The sequence below is a fragment of the Pristiophorus japonicus genome, chromosome 8 (genome assembly GCF_044704955.1).
Source record: "Pristiophorus japonicus isolate sPriJap1 chromosome 8, sPriJap1.hap1, whole genome shotgun sequence".
NCBI lineage: Eukaryota > Metazoa > Chordata > Chondrichthyes > Pristiophoridae > Pristiophorus > Pristiophorus japonicus.
In genome coordinates this window covers 74,910,535-74,935,938 of record NC_091984.1, presented here as the reverse complement: position 1 = coordinate 74,935,938, position 25,404 = coordinate 74,910,535, and the positions used below count along the sequence as shown (strand labels likewise).

Below are 25,404 nucleotides of genomic sequence, written 5' to 3'. Positions count from 1 at the left end.
TCCTGAATTTAAAGAAAGGAAACATTTATGGTATGAGACGTGATTTGGCTAGGATAGACTGGCGAATGATACTTAAAGCTTTGATGGTGGATAGGCAATGGCAGACATTTAACGATCACATGGATGAATTACAACTATTGTACATCCCTGTCTGGCGTAAAAAATAAAACAGGAAAGGTGGCTCAACCGTGGTTAACAAGGGAAATTAGGGATAGTGTTAAATCCAAGGAAGATGCATATAAATTGGACAGAAAAAGCAGCAAACCTGAGGACTGGGAGAAATTTAGAATTCAGCAGAGGACGATTAAGGGTTTAATTAGGAGGGGGAAAATAGAGTATGAGTGTAAGCTTACAGGGAACATAAAAACTGACTGCAATAGCTTCTATATATATGTGAAGAGAAAAAGATTAGTGAAGACTAATGTAGGTCCCTTGCAGTCAGAATCAGGTGAATTCATAATGGGGAACAAGAAAATGGCAGACCAATTGAACAAATACTTTGGTTCTGTCTTGACTAAGGAAGACACGAATAACCTCCCGAAATACTAGGGGATCGAGGGTCTAGCGAGAAGAAAGAACTGAGGGAAATTCTTATTAGTCAGGAAATGGTGTTCGGAAAACTGATGGGACTGAAGGCCAATAAATCCCCAGGGCCTGCATCCCAGAGTACTTAAGGAAGTGGCCCTAGAAGTAGTAGATGTATTGGTGGTCATTTTCCAAAATTCCATGGACTCTGGATCAGTAGCTATGGATTGGAGGGTGATGAATGGGTTACAAACATGACAGAGGGTAGCTAATGTAACCCCACTTTTTAAAAAAGGAGGAGGAGAGAAAACGGAATTATAGACCGGTTAACCTGACATCGGTGGTGGGGAAAATGCTGGAATCAATTATTAAAGATGTAATAGCAGCGCATTTAGAAAGCAGTGACAGGATAGGTCCAAGTCAGCATGGATTTATGAAAGGGAAATCATGCTTGACAAATCTTCTAGAGTTTTTTGAGGATGTAACTAGTAGAGTGGACAAGAGAGAACCAGTGGATGTGGTGTATTTGGTCTTTCAAAAGGCTTTTGACAAGGTCCCGCACAAGAGCTTAGTGTGGAAAATTAAGGCACACGGTATTGGGGGTAATGTATTGACGTGGATAGAGAACTGGTTGGCAGACAGGAAGCAAAGAATAGGAATAAACGGGTCCTTTTCAGAATGGCAGGCAGTGACTAGTGGGGTGCCGCAAGGTTCAGTGCTGGGACCCCAGCTATTTACAATACACATTAATGATTTAGACAAAGGAATTGAACATAATATCTCCAAGTTTGCAGATGACACTAAGCTGGATGGCAGTGTGAGCTGTGAGGAGGATGCTAAGAGGCTGCAGGGTGACTTGGACAGGTTAGGTGAATGGGCAAATGCATGGCAGATGCAGTATAATGTGGATAAATGTGAGGTTATCCACTTTGGTGGCAATAAACAGGAAGGAAGATTATCTGAATGTTGACAGATTAGTAAAAGGGGAGGTACCATGAGACCTGGGTGTCATGGTACATCAGTCACTGAAGGTAGGCATGTAGGTAGAGCAAGCAGTAAAGAAAGCAAATGGCATGTTGGCCTTCATATCGAGAGGATTTGAGTATAGGAGCAGGGAGGTCTTAATGCAGTTGTACAGGGCCTTGGTGAGAACACACTTTGAGTATTGTGTGCAGTTTTGTTCTCCGAATCTGAGGAAGGATATGCTTGCTATTGAGGGAGTGCAACGAAGGTTCACCGGACTAATTCCCGGGATGGCAGGATTGACATATGAAGAAAGACAAGATCGGCTAGGCTTATACTCACTGGAATTTAGAGGAACGAGAGGGGATCTCATAGAAACATATAAAATTATGATGGGATTGGACAGGTTAGATGCAGGAAGAATATTCCCGTAGTTGGGGAAGTCCAGAATCAGGGGTCACAGTCTAAGGATAAGGGGTAAGCCATATAGGACCGAGGTGAGGAGAAATCTTTTCACCCAGAGAGTGGTGAACCTCTGGAATTCTCTACCACAGAAAATTGTTGAGTCCAGTTCATTGGATATATTCAAGAGGGAGTTAGATGTGGCCCTTATGGCTAAGGTGGGAGTGGGGTACTGAAGTTGAATGATCAGCCATGATCATATTGAATGGCGGTGCAGGCTCGCAGGGCCGAATGGCCTGCTCCTGCACCTATTTTCTATGTTTCTATGTTTCTATGAACAGAAAACAGAGAGTTGGGATAAATGGTTCATTCTCGGGTTGGCAATCAGTAGCTAGTGGGGTGCCGCAGGGATCAGTGCTGAGACCCCAACTATTTACAATCTATATTAACGACTTGGAAGAAGTGACCAAGTGTAACGTAGCCAAGGTTGCTGACGATACAAAATGGGAGGAAAAGCAATGTGTGAGAAGGATACAAAAAATCTGCAAAAGGACATAGTGAGTGGGCAAAATTTGGCAAATGGAGTATAATGTTGGAAAGTGTGAGATCATGCAATTTGGCAGAAAAAAAAAATCAAAGAGCAAGTTATTATTTAAATGGAAAAAGATTGCCAAGTGCTGCAGTACAATAGGACCTGGGGGTACTTTTGTGCATGAAACACAAAAGGTTAGTATGCAGGTACAGCAAGTGATCAGGAAGGCTAATGGAATCTTGGCCTTTATTGCAAAGGGGATGGAGTATAAAAGCAGGGAAGTCTTGCTACAATTATACAGGGTATTGGCGAGGCCACACCTGGAATACTGTGGCAGTTTTGATTTCCATATTTACGAAAGGATATACTTGCTTTGGAGGCAGTTCAGAGAAGGTTCACTTATGAGGAAAGGTTGAGTAGTTTGGACCTCTACTCATTGGAATTCAGGAGAATGAGAGGTGATCTTATTGAAACACATAAGATTGTGAGGGGGCTTGACAAGGTGGATTCAGAGAGAATGTTTCCACTGATGGGGGAGACTAGAACTAGAGGGCATAATCTTAGAATAAGGGGCCGCCCATTTAAAACTGAGGTGAGGAGAAATTTCTTTTCTCAGAGGGTTGTAAATCTGTGGAATTCGCTGTCTCAGAGAGCTGTGGAAGTTGGGACATTGAATAAATTTAATAAATTTAATAATAAACAGTTTCTTAACCGATAAGGGAATAAGGGGAGCGGGTAGGAAAGTGCACCTGAATCCATGATCGGATCAGCCAGGATCGAATTAAATGGTGGAGCAGCCTTGAGGGGTCTTATGGCCTACTCCTGCTTCTATTCCTTATGTTCTTATGTTTACATAGATTTATGGAAAGCGAACCCACAAACCACAAGTAGCTGATCTTTCACGTTGCAGTCACGAAGCAGAATCTTAGGTTTGAGGTGTAAATAACTTTGTTGATTTACAAGCTGCAGATAATGCAATAAGTTCCTATTTCCCCGTAATCGCTTCTATCTGGTTCAGTTTCGATTTCTATTCTTGCTACAGACATTTCCGAGTCTAGAGCTGCAATTACTGCTGTAAACAGCAGAAGCTGTCCTAGTGTTAATATTGTTGATTTATTTTTACAAGCTTGAAAGGGAGGTTATAGCAATGACACATTGATACAGCAAATGGCAGATTCAATTGCCCCACCTCTGTTCTTGGTTATGACACACCTGCTGGCTCGCAGACGATGACCCATTTCCTGATGTCACGTGGGACAGATATTCGAAGCTCAAAGCCAGGCCTTGATGCGCCAGATAGAAACCATTGATATCCCGTGGGCCGTATTTTGCCCACCACTGTGCTAAACCTATCTAAAACACTAGTTTGGTCCCAGCTGGAGTATTGTGTCCAATTCTCGGCACCACACTTTAGGAATGACGTGATGGCTTTGGAGAGGGTGCAGAAGAGAATTACTAGAATGGTTACAGATATGAGGTATTACTGTTATATGGATAGACTAGAGAAGCTCGGGTTGTTCTCCTTGGAGCCGGCTGAGTAGAGATTTGATGGAGATATTTAAAATCATGAAGGATTTAGATTGAGTAAATAAAGAGAAACTGTTGCCAATGGCTGAGGGGTCGATGATGAGAGGGCACAGATTTAAAGTGATTGGTAAAAGAACCAGAGGCGACATGAGGAAAGATTTTGATGCAACAAGTGACGAGGATTTGGAATACACTGCCTGTTAGGGTACTGGACACAGACCCAATAGCAGCTTTCAAAAAGGAATTTGATAAATACTTGAAGGAGAAAAAACTGCTGGGATATGGGGAAAGAGCGGTGGAGTGGGACTAAATGGAATGCTCTCCGAAAGAGCCAGTGCAAAATCGACGGACCGAAGGGCTTCCTTCTGTGCTGTACTATTCTATGATTCCATCATTCTATGATGTACAAGCATTTATTACTGAGTCGGAATCTAGGTGGAAATGATGGAACTTAGGATGGATGATGCCATCCACTCCTAAACCTGTCATTTTCATGATTACATTCATTAAATTGAAGGCACATTTTATTTTTGTCATCACTTCAGGTGTAAGACTTCATGTAGTATAAAAATGGGCGGATCCGTGGTCAACCCCACTTCTGGTTCCCAGGTGACTGCTTGGCCCTACTTCCGCCCTTCCATTCCACCAGAATTTTAGGGCCTTAATCGAGCTTTTAAAGGAGGTCCTGCTTTGTTGTGCACTCTGAAATTAATTTGATCAGACAAGTGAGGATATCTTACTTAAAATGGAAAAGATAATTATGCTCTGCATAGCAAAACATTGAGAAAACGATATCCGTTTTCTGCATTATAAATTGAGCCATTTTGATTGTACCTTGTGCTATAAAATAAAGTCTGAGGTATTTGTGTAGTGTGTTACACAGTAGAGGTTAGTGTTCAATCTATGGTTTTGGCTACACGTGTTTCAAATTTTCAACCAATAACCAAACATTCAACGTTCAACATCAGGCTATCTAATATTATCTTAAGCCAAGGATGAAAGCCAACCCAAAGACAAATTTCAAATGCTGTCCCTTCAATGTATTGTTATTGTAACCCATGGAAGAAAGTCTTGTTAGTTTATGTATCACTATTTCTGAAATTCTCCACGTATACATACCAATCCAGAAAGGCTGTTTTCTGGCAAAGTTCCAAAGCCATTTCAGTTCCTTCTTGGAATGTACACTGACTAAGTTGGCATGAAACCTATGCACAGGGAAAAAAATGGAAACCTTATTAAATGACCCTTTGTTTAGAAAATAACAGTTGAAAATTTTATAATTCACTTTGTGACAGTGCCAGAATAAACAATACGGTTTCCAATAAGAAGCAAAAATTATTTAAAAAACAAATCAAAAATATTAAGATAATAGAATTATCAGGGATAGACTGCAGATTATAGAATGTTAACTGCAGTCCTATATTGACTATTGACTTATGCTGCAATCTGGATTGTATCAGAAACATTTGAAAGATTTTCATTTATATAGCACCTTTCACAACCTCAGGACATCCCAAAGTGCTGTATAGCCAATTAAGTACTTGTAAAGTGTAGACACTGTGGTCATTTAGGAACTGCAGCAGCCAATTTGTGCACAGCAAAGACCCCGAAATAGAAATATGATAACGAGCAGATAATCTGTTTGAGTGATTTTGAGAGATAAATATTGACCAGGAGACCAGCATGAACTCCCCTGCTCTTCCTCGAAATAGTACCACAGGATCTTTTACATTTACCTGAGAGGGCAGGTCGGGCCTCAGTTTAATGTCTCAACTGAAAGACGGCACTCTGACGATACAACACTCCCTCAGTACTGCACTGGAGTGTCAGCCTAGATTTTATACTCAAATCTCTGGAGTGGGAATTGAAGCTACAACCACTGATTGAGATGAGAGAGTGCTACCGATGAGCCATGGGCTGACATTTAGCACTGTGTCCATCTACGTAAGAAAAGCTCATTCCACACCAGGCCCTCCTAACTAAAAGGTCATTGTCAAGTACTTGTGCGTACTTTTATTTCAGCAGGCTTGTTCTCCGAGTATACATGTCCTACCTACATTATGCTGCATAATTTTTTTCACAGCTATTGATAGCTCCTTTAAACTCACTGTGTTGAAATCAAGACCCATCACACCATCTCATTTCTTAATTCATTCTTTTTAAGAATATCAAACCTGTGGGAGGTCTGAAATCCTGCAGCCTTTCATCATTCTATAATCTATCAGCTTTTAAACCCTATACTTGGCTTCACTCAGTCACTACTTTATGATTTTTCTAATCTTCCGTCCTATGTGCTTCAAACGTTGCTGGGATCATGGATCTTGCCTCTTTATCTAAAATCTGCATCCCTCCTCAAATTTGGCTGCCCTCAAAAGTTCATCATGATCCTCCACCTGCTTCATGATGACATACAAGCTGTGATCCTCACCAACGGATCCACCATAGACCCAATACACGTGCGAACCGGGGTCAAGCAAGGCTATGTCATTGCACCAACCATCTTCTCGATCTCTCTTGCTGTAATGCTCCATCTCACCCTCAGTAAGCTCCTCGTTGGAGTAGAGCTAATCTACAGAACAAACGGGAAACTGGTCAACCTCCATCGCCTCCAGTCTAGATCCAAGGTCGTGCCATCCGCTGTCATTGAATTACAGTATGCAGACGATGCTTGCGTTTACATAACTCGGAGGTCGAACTCCAAACTGTTGTATATGTGACTTGTATTGACTCTGTGCACCCACCAGAGGACTCATCCCCTGGAGTCCCAAGGGATCCTATAATCCCTTGGGAGCACAGGTATTTAAGGAGGCTTCACAGGTTGGAGAGGCACTCTGGAGACCTGCAATAAAAGACTAACGTCACACTTCATTTTGAGCTCACAATGTTCAGTCTGATTCTTTCTCCATACACAACACAAACCATTGTCAACACCTTCACCAAAGCATACAAGAGTATGGGCCTTACACTAAACATCCGTAAGCCAAAGGTTCTCTACCAACCTGCCCCCACCACACAGCACTGCCCCCCGATTATCAAGATCCATGACGAGGCCTTGGACAACGTGGTCCATTTTCCATACCTCGGCAGTCTAATGTTAACAAGGGCAGACGTCGATGACAAAGTCCAATACCGCCTTCAGTGTGCCATTGCAGCCTTCGGTCGACTGAGGAAGAGGGTGTTTGAAGACTAGGACCTCAAACCCGGCACCAAGCTCATGGTCGACAGATCAGTCGTGCTACCCGCCCTCCTATATGCTTCAGAGACATGGACTATGTACAGCAGGCACCTCAAAGCACTGGAGAAGTAGCACCAACACTGCCTCAGCAAGATCCTGCAAATCCATTGGCAGGATAGGTGTACCAACGTCAGTGTTCTCACTCAGGCCAACATCCCCAGCATCGAAGCTTTGACTACGCTCGATTAGTTTCAATGGACGGGCCACATCGTCTGTATGCCCGAAAGTAGAATCCCAAAACAAGTGCTCTACTCAGAGCTCCGACATGGCAAGCGAGCCTGAGGTGGGCAGAGGAAATGCTTCAAGGTCACCCTCCAAGCCTCCTTGAAAAAGTGCAACATCCCCACCAACATCTGGGAATCCCTAGCCCAAGACTGCTCAAAATGGAGGAGAAGCTTCTGGAACACCTCGAGTCTCTTCATCAGGAGCAAGCGGACGTCAAGCGGAAGTCAAGCGCAAACAGCGGAAGGAGTGCATGACAACCCAAGCATCCCACCCACTGTCTGCCCAACCTGTGATAGAGACTGTAGGTCCTGCATTGGATTCATCAGTCACCCGAGAACTCATATTAGTGTGGGAGCAAGTCATCCTCGACTCCGAGGCATTGCCTAAGAGAAGAGAAAATCTGAATTAATTCATCAGTTACCAGACATAGTAAAATATGAAATAAACTAAAGATCATTTCACAAAAAATACATTAGTTCATTAGCCAAAGGGTTAAACAATACAAAATAGAAGCAAATAGGGCAGCAGACAAAAGATTCTAATGATTTTTAGGAGAGTTAGTTACTTTTTAAAGCCTAACTTTTTATTTAAGAAATTTACTGTACTTACACTGCTTCTAGAAATTTAGCTGAACAATACATTACCTATAAACAGCCTTTAGTTGGTAAAACAGTCTTGCATTATTCTGCTGCAATCTTTGGAACTATTACTTAGGTTAGCTGACATTTTTGACTCGAGATCGAGAGAAAATGTAAATTTATTTGGAATGAAAAGAAGTCTTTGTGTAATATCTTTCAGTAATTACAGGTCTGAAAAATTATTAGAATCTTTTAACAACACAGACTATTGCCTTATCATATAATGTAATTAAACAGCATACGTTATTGACTGAAACCACTTTGTGTAGCAACAACAACATGCTTTCAGCCAAAGACCGTTCCCCAGCTATAGTACTGGAACAGTCAGAGTAAAGCAATTACCGCTAAAAACATGTTAGCAAGTAGTGCCCATTGTTTTTGACAGAACGGTCCTCGGCTTTCCTATCATTTACTGTCTATTACTGACTTAAACTTTTTATCCTTAAATAGATGCCTTGGAGATTTTCAAATGAGCTTTACTGAGTGGAACTTTATTTGGTAATGGGCAGAAGTTACTCACATTTGCCTACAGGCCATTTCAGCTCCTTCCCAGGTTGCATTTCTCTCAGGATTCAGAAGATAACAATGTTTCTTGTGCTGGGTCCAGCCTGAAGGACATTCCATTTGTTGATTGTCCTGTAAGTACACAAAATTGTAATTGCTGTTTAACATAGTAATTGTTCCAAATATGTTGCAATTTTAAAATAAAACATGATTGACAATTTCTCCTAGATTTAGAGTTAGACCAAAACTGCTTATTTCGTGACTTTAAAAAAAAATGTAAGCACTGAGGTTATGCAGGACACAGTGCAGGAAATGAACAATACACACCAAGGTTCAATCCGTCCTTCTGTTCTGAGTTACTGGATCTCAAATAAGGCACTGGGTGAGGCACAACAATTAGACACAGGGCCCCTAGGCTAAGGAGGGAACAAAATTGGTCAGGTTCCCATCCTAATCACTATCTAATAATCCTCACTGGAAACTGAGTGTTTGGACATCGGATGTAAACATAATCAGAGTCAATTGTGACACACGCTGTAGTTGTATTGTTTGCCAACACTCACTGCCTAGGCTCACACATGAAGAATGATCCCTTGTGGGAGGTACTTTGGGCTGGTAGCACCATTAGAGCTGCACAGCTGTTTGAGTCTTCATGAGAAGTGGAAGAAAAAAAATCAACTTTTCAGTTACTAGCAACTCAAGAACATCACCACAAAACTTATCTCTGTGCCCATGTTGTTATTTGCTTTGCATATTCACTGGCATAAACAAAGCTATTACTTTTGAAAGCTCAATCTATTCATTGTCTTCACAAAGATATGTACAGATAAAGGAGCCGATTGGACCTATCCAGCTCATCTTTCCATAGAAACTGATGGTTCTCCCATTGCAGCCTTGGTCTGCCTGTTCAGTTGTGGAGAGGCAGTATAATCTATTTGGCACTATTTTGAGGGGGTGCAAGAACAGAGGCACCTGGGGGTGCATATTCACAAATCTTTGAAGATGGCAAGGTAAGTTGATAAGGTGGTTAAAAAAGTGTATGGGAAACTTGGCATTGTAAATAGGGGCATTGAATACAAAAACAAGGAAGTCATGCTAAACTTTTATAAAACACTGGTTTGGCCTCAGTTCGAGTATTGTATACAATTCTGGGCACCATACTTTAGGAAGGATGTCAAGACCTTAGAGAGATACAGAGGAGCTTTGCTAGGATATCAGGGATGAGAGACTTCAGTTATATGAAGGGATTGGAGAAGCTGGGCATGTTCTCCTTAGAGCAGAGATCTTAAGGGGAGATTCAATAGAGGTATTCAAAATTATTGGGGCTTCTGATGGAATAGATAAGTAGAAACTGCTTCCTCTGGCAAGTGGGTCGGTAACTAGAGATCATAGATCAAAATAATTGGCAAAAGAACTAGAGGGGAAATGAAGAGAAATGTTTTCACACAGAGGGTTGTCAAGATCTGGAACACACTACCTGAAAGGGTGGTGGAAGTAGGTTCCACAGGAACGTTCAAAAGGCAATTTGGACATGTACTTCAAGAGGACTAATTTGCAGGATTATTGGTGAAAAGCTGGGGTGTGGGCCTAAATTGGGCATCTCTTTCAAAAGGCCAACACAAGAAGGATGAGCCAAATGGCCCCCTTCTGTGCTATAAGATTCTCTGGGGGGGAAATTGCATAGCATCCCGTTTGGGGACAGTAATAGTCGGGAGGCAGGAGTTCCTGTGCCAGGAGCAGAAGTCCCGCCCTGCTCACGATATTGAGGTTACCGCCCCGAGAGGAAGTGGAGTGTGAAGTAACGCACTCTACTTCCTCTGTGGGACGTGAGCGGGGCAGAAGCACACGGAGAGGGGCGAGCGCTACGCACTGCCACGTAAAAGGGCTCCTCCCCTTCATTAGAGAGTGCCAAGCTGCAGACCCAACAGTCCCCTATCTGGGCCACTGGGGAGTGGGGTGCCATGGTATCAGCCCGGCACTCAAATAGAGTGCCAGACTGCCAGGTCGCGGCAGGAACATTCAACAATGTAACGAGCTGCAATGAGTCAATTTTTTTTGTTATCGCCCTGCGAGTGGCCTGCAGCCTGGTCCCGCCCCCTGAAGCTGTCGCTGTCATCGCCCGGCCCAGCTTCAGGGGGCGCTTCTGAAATTTCGCTCTGGGGCGAAAACGGGTCGCTGCGCACGGTGATGAAATCATCATCACCGTCACAGCGAAGCAGGTCGCTACCTATTACCGTCGCCGCTAAACTCCCGCAGAATTTGCGCCATTCTAGGCATTGATTGCTCTTAGTATCAAGGTATGCTTCATGCATGGCCGCATTAAGAATTCTTGTGGGCCTGGGCTCCAAGAACATTCCCCCTGCCCCCAATCTGCACAGCCTCCCTACCCAATCCATGGAAACACAAATGAGCAACAAAATTGCTGAAGGATAAATATTGAATCCTGTGAAGAGCTGCAGTGTCTTCTAGAAGTTCTTCCAGCACTTTCTTTCCACTCTGCTGTAAAATTCCAACAGAGTCTTTCACTCTTCCCACTCTGCTCACTGGCTTCTTGTAGCCAGATATAGTCCTCATCCAGCATACACGCACACACACTTTCCGGCAGGAGTCACTGGATAGTGATCCAGGACACAAACCCTAGTTGATTTTTTACTTCACTACTCCAATTTTGACTAATTGTATCTTCTCTTCTGTCTCTCAATCAGCTAACTCAATGCAGACTGTGATCCAACTTGGGAACTTCATGCTCTGCATGATCTAGTTCCACACTGGCAGAGTGGACTAGTAATGCAGAGGCCTGGACTAACGATCCAGAGATGCGAGTTCAAATCCCACCAATTCAATTAATTAAATAAATCTGGAATACTAAAGTTAGTATTCGACCATGAAACTACCAGATTGTTGGAAAAACCCATCTGGTTCACTAATGGCCCTTAGGGAAGGAAATCTGCTGTCTTTCCTTGGTCTGGCTTACATGTGACTCCAGACTCACAGCTATGTGGTTGACTCCTAACTGCCCTCTGAAATGGCTTAGCAAGCCACTCAGTTGTAACAAACTGCTTCGACAAAGTCACAATGGGAGTACCTTCACCACTTCATTCAAGAAGGAACCACTGTTATATATGTAAACCTGTAAATATCTTGTTTAACCACCAAAGGGCTCATCCCCTGGAGTCCCAAGGGATCCCTGTACATCAGGAGGCCTCACAGGCTGGAGAGGCACTCTGGAGACCTGTAATAAAGGACTGCGGTCACACCTTACTTTGAGCTCACAATATCTGGTCAGACTCTTTATTCAATACATAAAAACTGGTGACGAGATACAAATGACGAACCCCACCGCAGAGAACAGTGGGCATCCTGGAGAAATTTTTAGAGGGAGATGATTGGGAAACCTTTGTGTAGCGACTCGACCAATACTTCGTGGCCAACGAACTGGAAGGAGAAGCGAACGCTGCCAAACAAAGGGCGATCCTCCTCACCATTTGCGGGGCACCAACGTATGGCCTCATGAAAAATCTGCTTGCTCCAGCAAAACCCACAGAGAAGTCGTACAATGATGTGTGCACACTGATCCGGGAAAAACCTGAAGGAAAGTGTTCTGATGTCGAGGTACCGGTTCTACACATACAAGAGGTCTGAAGGGCAGGAAGTGGTGAGCTATGTCGCCGAGCTAAGACGCCTTGCAGGACATTGCGATTTTGAAGGACACTTGGAACACATGCTCAGGGACTTCTTTTTAATTGGCATTGGCCATGAAGTAATACTTCGCAAACTTTTGACTGTAGAGACCCCAATCTTGAGTAAAGCCATAGCGATAGCCCAGGCGTTTATCACCACTAGTGACAACACCAAACAAATTTATCAGCACACAAGTGCTGCTGCAAGTACTGTAAACAAAGTAATGTTGTTTTCGAATCGTAATGTACAGGGCAGGCCTCACATGCCTGCAGCTGCACGTCCACAGATGTCTCAGAGTCCACCATCAAGGGTGGTGAATGCAAGGCCATTAACACCTTGTTGGCATTGCAGGGGTGATCATCATTTTCATTCATGCTGCTTCAAAGGATACATTTGCAAGGGCTGTGGAACAATGGGACACCTCCAACGTATGTGTAGGCGAGCTGCAAACCCTGCAAACCACCATGTTGCAGAGGAGGACAGATCCATGGTGGATCACAACGAACCAGAGCCTCAGGCCAAGGAGGCAGAGATATATGGGGTGCACACATTTACCACAAAGTGTCCCCCGATAATGCTGAAGGTTGAACTAAATGGATTCCTGGTGTCAATGGAGCTGGACACGGGCGCGAGCCAGTCCATAATGAGCAAAAAGACTTTCGACAAATTGTGCTGCAGCAAGGCCTCAAGGCCAGTCGTGACTCCCATTTGTACTAAATTGAGAACGTACACAAAAACGCTTCATGTGCCCAGGTCCTAAACAAGTTCCCCTCGCTGTTCGAACCAGGCATCGGGAAGTTCCAAGGAGCAAAAGTGCAGATCCACCTGATTCCGGGGGCGTGACCCATCCATCACAAGACGAAAGCAGTATCGTACATGATGAGAGAGAGGGTGGAGATCGAGCTGGACCGGCTGCAACGAAAGGGCATCATTTCGCCAATCGAGCTGGGCCAGTCCGAATGTTCCAGTCCTCAAGGGAGACGGCACCGTCAGAATCTGGTGAATACAAAGTAACTATCAATCATTTCTCCCTGCAGGATCAATACCCGCTACCAAAGGCAGACGAACTATTTGCGACGCTGGCGGGAGGAAAAACGTTAATGAAGCTGGACTTGACCTCGGTCTACATGACGTAGGCGCTGAAGAAATCATTGAAGGGCCTCACCTTCATCAACATGCACAAGGGTCTCTTCGTTTACAACAGATGCCTGTTTGGGATTCGATCAGCTGCAGCGATATTCCAGAGGAACATGGAAAGCTTACTGAAGTTGGTCCCGCACACCGTGGTCTTCCAGGATGACATCTTGGTTACAGGTCGGGACACAGTTGAGCATCTGCAGAACCTGGAGGAGGTTCTTAATTGGCTTAATCACGTGGGGCTCAGGTTAAAATGCTCGAGGTGCGTTTTCTTGGCACCTGAAGTGGAGTTCCTGGGGAGAAGAATCGTGGTGGACGGCATCCGGCCCACCGATTCAAAGACGGAGGCAATCGAGAATGCACCGTGACCACAGAATGTGACGGAGCTGCGGTCGTTTCAAGGACTCCTGAACTACTTTGGTAACTACTTACTGGGTTTTAGCACACTGTTAGAACCACTGCACTCTAAGGAGATGAATGGGTATGCGGTAAAAGCAAAGAAAATGCCTTTGTAAAAGCTAGAAAACTGTTATGCTCAAACAAATTGCTTGTGTTGTCTGATCCATGTAAGCATTTAGTACTAGCATGTGATGCGTCGTCATACGATCTCGGGTGTGTATTGCAACAAGCTAATGAATCTGGGAAATTGGAACTGGTTGCTTATGCATCCAGAAGTCTGTCTAAGGCTGAGAGGGCCTACAGCATGATTGAAAAAGAAGTGTTAGCGTGTGTTTATGGGGTAAAGAAAATGCATCAATATCTGTTTGGGCTCAAATTTGAATTGGAAACCGACCATAAGACACTGATATCCCTCTTTTCTGAAAGTAAGGGGATAAATATGAATGCATCGGCCTGCATCCGGAGAAGGGTGCTCACGTTGTCCGCATACAACTACGCCATCCGCCACAGGCCAGGCACAGAAATTTGTGCCGATGCTCTCAGTTGGCTGTCATTGCCCACACAGGGATGGAGATGGCACAGCCCGCAGATTTAGTTATGGTAATGGAAGCATTCGAGAGTGAGCAATCACCTGTTACCGCCCATAAGATTAGCACCTGGACGAGCCAGGACCCCTTACTGTCCTTCGTAAACAACTGTGTGCTCCACGGGAGTTGGTCTAGTGTCCCGTTAGAAATGCAGGAAGAAATAAAGCTGTACCAGCGACGCAAAGATGAAATGTCTATACAGGCAGACTGCCTTCTATGGGGTAATCGGGTAGTGGTACCAAAAAAGGCCAGGGACACTTTCATTCGTGATCTTCACAGTACCCACCCAGGCATTGTAATAATGAAAGCGATAGCCAGATCCCACGTGTGGTGGCCCGGTATCGATGCAGACTTAGAGTCCTGCGTGCGCAAATGTAACACATGTTCACAGTTAAGCAATGCACCCAGGGAGGCGCTACTAAGTTTATGGTCCTGGCCCTCCAAACCATGGTCTAGGGTCCATGTCGACTATGCAGGCCCGTTCTTGGGAAAAATGTTCCTAGTGGTTGTAGATGCGTACTCCAAATGGACTGAATGTGAGATAATGTCGGCAAGCACATCTGCTGCCACCATTGAAAGCCTGCGGGCCATGTTTGCCACGCACAGTCTGCCTGATGTCTTTGTGAGCCGTGCTTCACCAGTACCGAGTTCAAAGAGTTCATGACCCGTAATGGGATCAAACATGTCACATCTGCCCTGTTTAAACCAGCGTCCAATGGTCAGGCAGAGTGAGCAGTGCAAACAATCAAGCAGAGATTGAAGAGGGTAACTGAAGGCTCACTGCAGACTCGCCTATCCCGAGTCCTGCTTAGTTACTGCACAAGACCCCACTCGCTCACTGGGGTTGCCCCCGCTGAACTGTTCATGAAAAGGGTACTTAAGACAAGACTCTCGTTAGTCCACCCTGATCTGCACGAACAGGTAGAGAGCAGGCGGCGTCAACAGAATACATATGATCACGCAAATGTGTCACGCGAAATCGAGATTAATGATCCCGTATTTGTTTTGAACTATGGACAAGGTCCCAAGTGGCTTCCCGGCACTGTCGTGGCCAAAGAGGGGAGTAGGGTGTTTTTGGTCAAACTTTCAAATGGACTCACCTGCAGGAAACACTTGGACCAAACCAAACTCAGATTCATGGACTATCCTGAGCAACCCACAATAGACTCCACCTTTTTCGACCCTCCAACACACACGCAAGTGGCAACCGACCCAGCGGTTGACCATGAACAGAACCCACGACTCGCAGCAGCCCAGCAGGACTCACCACAACCAGCAGCCCAGCAAGGCCAGCTGCGCAGCAACCCAGCGAGGGCCCAACAAACGACTCACCAAAACCAGCATTTGCACTGAGACGATCAACCAGGGAAAGGAAGGCCCCAGATCGACTCACATTGTAAATAGTTACACTATTGACTTTGCGGGGGGTAGGGGGGGGGGAGTGTTGTTATATATGTAAACCTGTAAATACCATGTTTAACCACTAGAGAGCTTATCCCCTAGAGTCCCAAGGGATCCCACAATCCCTTGGGAGCACCTGTACATAAGGAAGCCTCACAGGCTGGAAAGGCACTCTGGAGACCTTTAATAAAGGACTGCGGTCACACTTTACTTTGAGCTCAAAGTATCTGGTCAGACTCTTTATTCAATACATAACAACCACCACCTTCCAGCATGGGAATGCACCAGAAGGACCGGGGATTTTTGGCTTTTTTATCTCTAGCGTAGCAAATGCCATAATGCCTGCTTTAATGGGTGGAAACATTACAATTAAGAATCATTTGAGGTATAGATGTGAATCCCTCCTGTAGCATCAAACTGTGCAGGAATTGTAATGAGTGAAAACATCTACCTGATCCATGCTGCTGAATGACTGAGTATTTTCAGCTACAGATGGGAAGTCTTTTTGGAGCAGGTCATGAATTAGACGGAATGGAAGCTCAGGCCTCTGCCAGCCACTCGTTTGTGAGGAGATAGGAACGTTCTTTTCTTCGATTCTTACTGGGACTATCCCATGGTACTGTAAAATAGCAGAGAACAGTGATTTATTTTTCTACATGATACATTCTTTTCCCATTATTCATCTTTCTTCTCTCAGTTGAATCACTGATGTAATTTTTAAAATGTTAAACTGTTTTCAAAAAACTTTGTTGAAAGATAACAAATATATTACTTACTGTCCACACAATCTCCCCATTCTTTCTCTGAATTGATGAGGGGGGAATCTGCAAATAATTACACGTTAAATTAATCACAGTTTTGAAATCGCAATAGCCAAAATGAATTATAGAAAATGCAGCTAATATCAGATTAATAATATTTTGGCAGTTTAATTTCCTATTTTTAAGATGCTTAGGAGACTTCAGTATTTAAATACAAATTTCAAATAAAAAGAAGCCAGTGCGAGGAACAAACAACGTAGCATCTCTTACTCTTTATAGGAAATCCTCACTCTGAACATACCACTCTACTGCCTCCAGTAGCCTGAAGCTGTGTACTAGCAACCACTGGGGGAACATCATCTCGGATCAAAGTTCCATGGTGGTCGAAAAAATGGTCGGTCTGAGGGACATCACCCCTTGGAGGGGAAGTATAGCGATCCCGAACCAGATCGGGCTCTGTGAATAAGCTTTCTTCCTGACTGAATATTTCTTCTCTTTTATCAGTGGATGATTTGGAAGATGCCTTTGGAGGTTCGCTTGCACCACTGTCCACTTCACTGTCATAATCATTTTCACTTGTTCTCAAATCAACTGGATCACAGCTTCCTGCAGAGACACAGGGGGGAATTTTAACCTAAAAAACCGGGTGGGTTGGGGTCGTGTGGGAAGTTAAAGTGTTAAAAATCTTAAAACGACCAGAACTCACCTCCAAGCCGCCCACTTCTGGTTTTAACGAAGGTGGGATGGTAGGCTGGCATGCCTCAGATTTAACCTCCAATTTGATTTTATCTGTAGCTGGTCAGGTTTTGCAGGCCTTGTGAAACCCGCCAGCTAATGGAAGTTGAGGACTGCTGGATCTAGGAGGTAAGTACCTTTACACTTATCTCCCGGATCCAGCATCACTACCTAAGTCACCCCCTGCAACTGAAGAACTCCCCCACAAGGTCTGTGATCTCCCCCCAACCCGGCCTCCGATTCCACACCCCCCCAACGAAGCCTCCCCCTTCATGTTCCTCTGGCCCGGTGAAGTCATGTGCTTCACCCCCACCCCGGCTCCTACTCACCTCCATATTCATCCCGGCCACACACCCCCCCCTCCACCCCCTGCACCCCCTGGCCCTTTGATGATGCTCCAAATCCCCTCTTCTCCTCTGGCCCCTGATCGTTGCTATTCCCCCCCCCCCACCCCCCGCCTCCGCGCTTCTCTGACCCGCCACCCCACCTGCTCCTCTGGCCTGATATGCTGCTTCGAACTCGATCTTTACCAACACCCTCCCTACTTCCCTAATCGTTGCCGACCCACCCTGGTCCTACGACACCATCCCTTGCTCCGCTGCCCCCCTCCCCCAGCCCCGATCTGCTCCTCCGCCCTCCCCGACCTGGCGCTCTTGCCCCCGACTGTTACCGACCCCCACGCCATTGCTCCCCTGGCCCCTGAACTTTTCCAACGCTCCCCCACCGCTTCCCCCCCACTCCCCCATATGCACTGCTCCCTACCCAAGTTTCCAGTATCCAATGCACCTGGGTGATCCAATAGCCCCCAACAAGAAATTCTGCCCTTAAATATTCATAAAGGTTTCTGATAATGTCAAGGAGGTTTTCTCTCCACTGCTCATAAACCCAGTTTTCAGCTAATGAATAAATCTGATGGGCACAAGGAGATAGAAGTTCCTCTAAAGCTCCCACAACTCTATGGCTTAAAAGTTAATTGAAAATTTTATTTGAATGGCTAAATGTTGAAAAATGACTTTCTGTTGTAAAAATACAGTATGCAAATAAATAAACAGATGTGTGCATGTTTCATTACATTGGTGGATAAATCATGCCTCACTTTGCTATTACTTATAGAAATATATAACTTTAGAAACATAGAAATTTACAGTGCAGAAGGAGGCCATTTCGGCCCATCGTGTCTGTGACGACTGACAAAGAGCCACACGGCCCTCGGTCAGCAGCCCTAAAGGTTACATATAAACCTATGAACAATGAACAATTGCAGACAGGTAAAGAGCATCCAGCCCAATCAGTCCACCCCACACAACCGCGACACCCCATGCATCGCAACATTTTACACTCCACCCTACCCGGAACCATGCAATCTTCTGGGAGAGGCAAACAAATAGATAAAAGCCCAGGCCAATTGGCGCAAAAAATCTGGGAAAATTCCTCTCCGACCTATCCAGGCGATTGAAACTAGTCCAGGAGACCACTCTGGCCGCATTAGCTTCCCTGAAGTACTTACCATCGTATCTGCACCAACCAACAAGAGGTTATCCAGTCTAATCCCACTTACATGCTCTAGGTCCCTAACCCTGCAGGTTACATAAGAACATAAGAACATAAGAAATAGGAACAGGAGTAGGCCATACGGCCCCTTGAGCCTGCTCCGCCATTCAGTAAGATCATGGCTAATTTGATCATGAACCCAGTTCCACTCCCCCGCCCGCTCCCCATAACCCCTTAAATCCCCTTATCGTTTAAGAAACTGTATATTTTTGCCTTAAATTTATTCAATGTCCCAGCTTCCACAGCTCTCTGAGGCAGCGAATTCCACAGATTTACAACTCTCAGAGAAGAAATTTCTCCTCATCTTTGTTTTAAATGAGCGGCCCCTTATTCTAAGATCGTGCTCTCTAGTTCTAGTGTCCCCCATCAGTGGAAACATCCTCTCTGCATCCACCTTGTCAAGCCCCCTTATAATCTTATACCTTTCAATAAGATCACCTCTCATTCTTCTGAATTCCAATGAGTAGAGGCCCAACCTACTCAACCTTTCCTCATAAGTCAACCCCCTCATCCCCGGAATCAACCTGGTGAACCTTCTCTGAACTGCCTCCAAAGCAAGTATATCCTTTCTTAAGTATGGAAACCAAAACTGCACACAGTATTCCAGGTGTGGCCTCAACAATACCTTATATAGCTGTAGCAAGACTTTCCTGCTTTTACACTCCATCCCCTTTGCAATAAAGGCCAAGATACCATTTGCCTTCCTGATCACTTGCTGTACCTGCATACTATCCTTTTGTGTTTCATGTACAAGAACCCCCAGATCCCGCTGTACTGCGGCACTTTGCAATCTTTCTTCATTTAACTAATAACTTGCTCTTTGATCAGAGACAAAAAAACAGTTACGGCACTTCAAGTGCCCATTCAAGCACCTTTGAAATGTGGTGAGGGTTTCTGCCTATATCACCTTTTCAGGCAATGAGTTATATATGGTTAGGATGTAAAATCTTTAATCCTGCTATAGATCAGTAAAACTAAATTCAATATAATGTATGAGACATTTCTACACCAGTACACTTAACAAAGTAACCACTTTGTTGGAAGTGCCCTTGAATAAAACCTATGACACGATTTTTTGATGTGAAAGGTGCTGTATAAATGCAAATTGTTGTTGTTATAAAAATGTAACTTTTTGTTGTTGCATGGGCCTTGGCATTTATAACTTGTACCTCCTCGCAAATCTACAATTTCCACCAAAGAGATGTCTTTCTGTCCGATGATGGCATTCATTGGTGTCTTTAGCTGCACTTTCAATTTTTCATTGTTCTCTTCAAGTCCATCATCGTTAATGAAAATGTTCCACACCTTCATGGAAACACCTGCATTCAAAGATGAAATTTTAATCATGGAACACTTTGCACACTAGATTTCACATCTCTTAAACATATGGAAACTTTTACACTGTTTTCATATTGCTTACAAGAAAGCATAAAGCCTTCAATTTTTCTTTGTGTTCTGGGTGTTAAAAATATTTGCCTTAACAGATGGAAAAGAGGTTTTGTAAAGATTTCCCTGTTTGTTGCAGAGTTGCTGGAAAAATTGAGAGCAAGCAGACCCTGCAAGTACTCAGCTTGCAAGTACTCAGGGAGACACTTATCAAACATGATATGATATGATTTTTTTTTAACCTTAAAGATAATACTAGGAGCAAACTCCTTACATTGGGATAGGATTCCAATAATGTGTTTGTATTTTTTTAGGGAGAGGAAGAATTAAAAAAAAATTTATATGAGGAATTGCACTTTATTTCAAGGATTTGGCTAATTTTCATATTCATTGCTTGGGCAGTCACCTGTTTAGGCAATTTGCTCCACTGTTTTGTCGCCTAGGTGTTAAAGATTATCCCTTATGTGTATGTTCCTTCCAAATGCAATCTTCTTATACTTTGACTACATATATTGACCCTGGTTTTACGAGGCCTATGATGGCGTGTGCACAGCGTACGCTGTCGTAAGTACTCAGAATGGCATCGCAAGTTCAGGGTTTCTGCTTGCGTTGCGCATGTGCGAAAACCCAGAACTTGCAATCTGTCAAGTTTCACATTAACAGATCCTTTGCATCCGTTGCAAAAACACATCGCTGGTGAGAGTTGGACTATTTGCCCAACTACTGCCCAGCGAATGTCCACAAAACACTTATGCCTGATAAAAGCTGGCGTAAGGCCTTCTTTTACTAGTGTAAGTGTTAAAATAAATGTTAAAATAATTTTTTTAAATGATTCACAAATACTCATGCATTTAAAATATGTTTAGCTAAATTTTGGCCCTTTTAAAATGTTTAATTTATTTTTCAAAAAATTAAAATTTTATTTTAAATGCTTAATTAAAGGGTCTTTTAATTAAGTGGTGTCAATTCTTATTTATTTGGGGATTTCCAACATGCTTATGGGGATTCTGTATGTAAATGGAATCCCCATAAGCATAATAGAATCATAGAATGGTACGGCTATTCGGCTCGTCGAGCCTGTGCCGGCTCTCTGCAAGAGCACTTCAGCTAGTCTCACTCACAGCCTTTTCCCCATAGCCCTGCAATTTATTTTCCTTCAGCTTCTTATACAATGACCTTTTGAAAGCCACACTTGAATCTGTCTCCTCCACCCTTTCAGGCAATGAATTCCAGATCCTAACCACTTACTGCTTAAAAAGGTTTTTCTTCATGTCGTCTTTGGTTCTTCTGTCAATCACCTTAAAACTGTGTCCTCTGGTTCTTGACTCTACTGCCAATGGGAACAGTTTTTCTCTATTTACTCTGTACAGACCCCTCATGATTTTGAACACCTCTATCAAATCTCCTCTCAACCTTCTCTGCTCTAAGGAGGCCAATCCTAGCCTCTCTTGTCTATCCATGTAGCTGAAGTCCCTCAACCCTGGAACCATTCTTGTAAATCTTTTCTGCACCCTCTCTAAGGCCTTCACATCCTTCCTAAAACCTGGTGCCCAGAATAGGACACAATACTCCAGTTGAAGTCGAACTAATGTTTTATAAAGGTTCATCATAACTTTCTTACTTTTGTACTCTATGCCTCTATTTATGAAGCCCTGGATCGCGTATACTATTTTAACCACTTTATCAATCTGCCCTGCCACTTTCAACGATTTATGCATATATACCCCCAGGTCTCTCTGTTCATGCACCCCCTTTAGAATTGTACCCTTTAGTTTATATTGCCTCTCCTCGTTCTTCCTATTAAAATGATTCACTTTGCACTTTTCTGTGATAAAATGCATCTGCCACATATCCGCCCATTCCACCAGCCTGTCTATGTCCTCTTGAAGTCTATCACTATCCTCCTCACTATTCACTTTACTTCCAAGTTTTGTGTCATCTGAAAATTTTGAAATTGTGCCCAGAAAAGCAGTGGTCCTAGTACTGACCCCTGGGGAACACTACTGTAAACCTTCCTCCAGTCCTAAAAAACACCGTTCACAACTACTCTCTGTTTCCTGTCACTTAGCCAATTTCGTATCCATGCTGCCACCGTCCCTTTTATTCCATGGGCTTCAATGGGCAAGCCTATTATGTGGCACTTTATCAAACGCCTTTTGGAAGTCCATGTACATCACATCAACCGCATTGCTCTCATCAACATCATCAACCCTCTCTGTTAACTCATCAAAAAAACTCAATCAAGTTCGTTAAACATGATTTGCCTTTAACAAATTTGTGCTGGCTTTTCTTAATTAATTCAAACTTGTCCAACTGACTGTTAATTTTATTACCTGACTTATCGTTTCTAAAAGCTTCCCCGCGAACAAGGTTAAACTGACTGCCCTGTAGTTGCTGGGTTTATCCTTACATCCTTTTCTAAACAAGGGTGTAATATTTGCTATTCTCCAGTCCTCTAACACCAGCCCCATGTCCAAGGAGGATTGGAAGACTATGACCAGTATCTCCGCAATTTCCATCTTTATTCCCTCAACATCCTTGGATGCATCCCACCCGGTCCTGGTGACTTACCTACATTAAGTACAGCCAGCCTTTCTAGCAGCTCATCCTTATCAATTTTTATCCCAACCAGTATCTCAACTACCTGCTCCTTCACTATGTCAATGGCAGCATCTTCTTCCTTGGTAAAGACAGATGCAAAGTACTCATTTAGTACCTCAGCCATGCTCTCTGCCTCCACGCGAAGGTCTCCATTTTGGTCCCTAATTGACTTCACCCCTTCTCTTATTACCCGTTTACTATTTATATAACTATAGAAGACTTTTGGATTACCTTTTAAGTTAGCTGCCAATCTGTTCTGATATTCTCTCTTTGCCCCTCTTTTATTTCTTTTTTTACTTCCTCTCTGAACTTTCTATATTCAGTCTGGTTCTCACTTGTATTCTCAACCTGACATCTGTCATATGCCCCCCCTTTTCTGCTTCATCTTACTCTCTATCTCTTTTGTCATTCATCCCTTTTTGATTGGTTGACTGAGCCCAGATCCCAGGGACACTTGCGAACCGGCTGCAGGCCCAGGACCCGAAGAGTGTGAAGCTCCGGAGGCACCAGCTACGTTTGGATTTTTTTTCGGTTTGGAGGGATACTCTTCTGGTATGCCTCCGACCACTAATTCAGGGCCATTGTGTTCTGTGAGAAAGCAGTGCTTTTCGACATGTTAATGTAACATTTTGAACTTGAATTTGTATTGCCCAAATTCAATTTTGTTCATTTATAATATTTCTGTAATGTTACATTTAGCCTGTTTTTATAACATAAAACCAGCACACATTTGGAATGTTAATTAGTAAACAAAGAAGAGATCATTATGTACTATCTCAAGCATTTTACACCATTAGGATAATTGGTTCCTTTATGATATAAGAGTGGTTAGGTGTCGTCTTATTCCATATTCCCAGCAGGAGGCTTAGCTAAAACAGGTATTTCTGTTCCCAGGTCAAAGAGGAGGCATTTCAGAGTATCATCTTTGTTTGATGGTTCGATGGGCCAACCCATTCTCTCAATATCTTAATGGATTGGCTTTTTCTTTCTATATCAGGAATACAGGATGGGTGGGTGAACTGGAGCAGCCTGTAACAGAAATCTTGGGCCAGTTAGCTTTGGAATAGTTAGTTTGAAAGTGGGCATACGCGTAGGGCATTACTAAAGTTGTGTCTTTGTAATTTTACTTGAAACATGGAATATAGCAAATTGATTATAATCATTGTGAAAATGATATTCTGTTTTATTCCTGTATTAAGGTGAAATAAACCAGTTTGTTGATATGCAACTCAACAGGAAACATTTCAGTACAACTTTAGCAAAGAGAGGCGCTGTAGTTAGTATGTATAATATTGCAGTAGCTCGTATGCAGAGCAAGTGTTACAAATTCTCTCCATAAGACACACTGGGCTTAAGGATGGATTTCTCGGGTAATAAACACGTTCTAGAGGGTCCAATATGGCATGTGCCATGGATATCCCCATTCTGTAGCAGGAGACCACTGCACGTCAAATTGGTACGTGTGCCCCGAAGTTGTCCAGGCCGCACACCTGAAACAATCACATGTCCTGTTTCTTACTCAGGTCCCTTTCCCACATTGGATTACACCTGATCAGGTGCTGTGGATGCTGTGGTCACTTTTATCGGGCCTAGAGCAACCAAATCAGCGGTCCTTAAAGAGACTGCAGGAATCTGCCACAAAAATGTTATTAAATACAATTACAAGGCTCTGAGTGGATGGGGAGTGTCTGTATTGTGATGCATTAGCTCTTGTATTTGCGGGGGCTCTTTTCCAGTCCGCCATTTACATATGTTCCTATGCCCCTTGACTGGGGAGAAGAAATATCAGCTAGGATTTCTGCCCCTAATTTCTAAAGTGCAAGTATGATGTCAGGTGAGGTAAGGATTAGACTGTGGTGAGGTGATCCACTGCACCCTCCATGATTGAATAGGCTCGCTGCCCTGGCTCATATACGAAGAATGGCCAATTGGGTGTGATGCTAGTGTTATGCCAGTGCCTGTGAAGCCATGATTCTCGTGTATGTCAATATCTTCAGGTAAGAAACTTAGAGGAAATTTTAAAAAGCTGGTACGATTTTAAGATCTATGGTGGAAAAATTCAGGTCATTTGTGCCTCCAGTTAGCGCCCTGAACAACTTTTCGCTCGTGCGTGGCGCAGCTACCGACTCCCGCGAAATTCCGCAGGGGTTTAGCGGCGGCACTAACCGGGAGCTCCCCACTGCAGCCGGTAGCGGCCCGGGCCGCCTGTTTTCTTCGCTCTGTAGTGATACTTCAGTAGCACCCCGTGATGCTGCTGCGGGCAATGCCGCTCACGCGGCGAAAATTAAAGGGGAGTTGCGCCGCTGAAAATGAATAAAATTGCCGACTTACCGGGCTGATTGCCTTCTCATCTTCATATCGCGAGGTTCATGCCGTGATGTTGCAGCCCGGCACTCTGTTTCTGTGCCGAGCTGTTGCCACGGCACCCCGCTCCCACGTCGTCTCGGTGGCCCCTTTCTCCCTAATGGAAGGTGAGGGCCCTGTGTTCCCGCCAGCGCCTCTCCGCGTAGCACTGGAAAATTCGCAATGGTTAGCGCCCTGGTCCCGCCCCCGAGAGGAAGTGGAGCGCGAGATTTTGTGCTCCACTTCCTCCCGGGGGGGCGGTAAGCCCAAC

General features: G+C 44.0%; 1 protein-coding gene across 3 annotated transcripts in view; it reads right to left on the bottom strand.

Annotated features, from left to right (window-relative positions):
- Positions 1–25,404, bottom strand: part of frem1b (Fras1 related extracellular matrix 1b) — a 304,502-nt gene that overhangs the window by 13,453 nt on the left and 265,645 nt on the right. For 2 of the 3 annotated variants that reach the window (XM_070886932.1, XM_070886933.1), the window contains exons 30-35: positions 19,973–20,122; positions 16,819–17,123; positions 16,533–16,580; positions 16,208–16,375; positions 8,568–8,683; positions 5,069–5,154 (exon numbers count right to left, since the gene is read on the bottom strand). In XM_070886932.1, coding sequence (XP_070743033.1) covers positions 5,069–5,154; positions 8,568–8,683; positions 16,208–16,375; positions 16,533–16,580; positions 16,819–17,123; positions 19,973–20,122 — 873 coding nt within the window. Of the gene's footprint in view, positions 1–5,068; positions 5,155–8,567; positions 8,684–16,207; positions 16,376–16,532; positions 16,581–16,818; positions 17,124–19,972; positions 20,123–25,404 lie in introns of those variants that run through there. The other variant, XM_070886934.1, reaches the window with a different exon arrangement.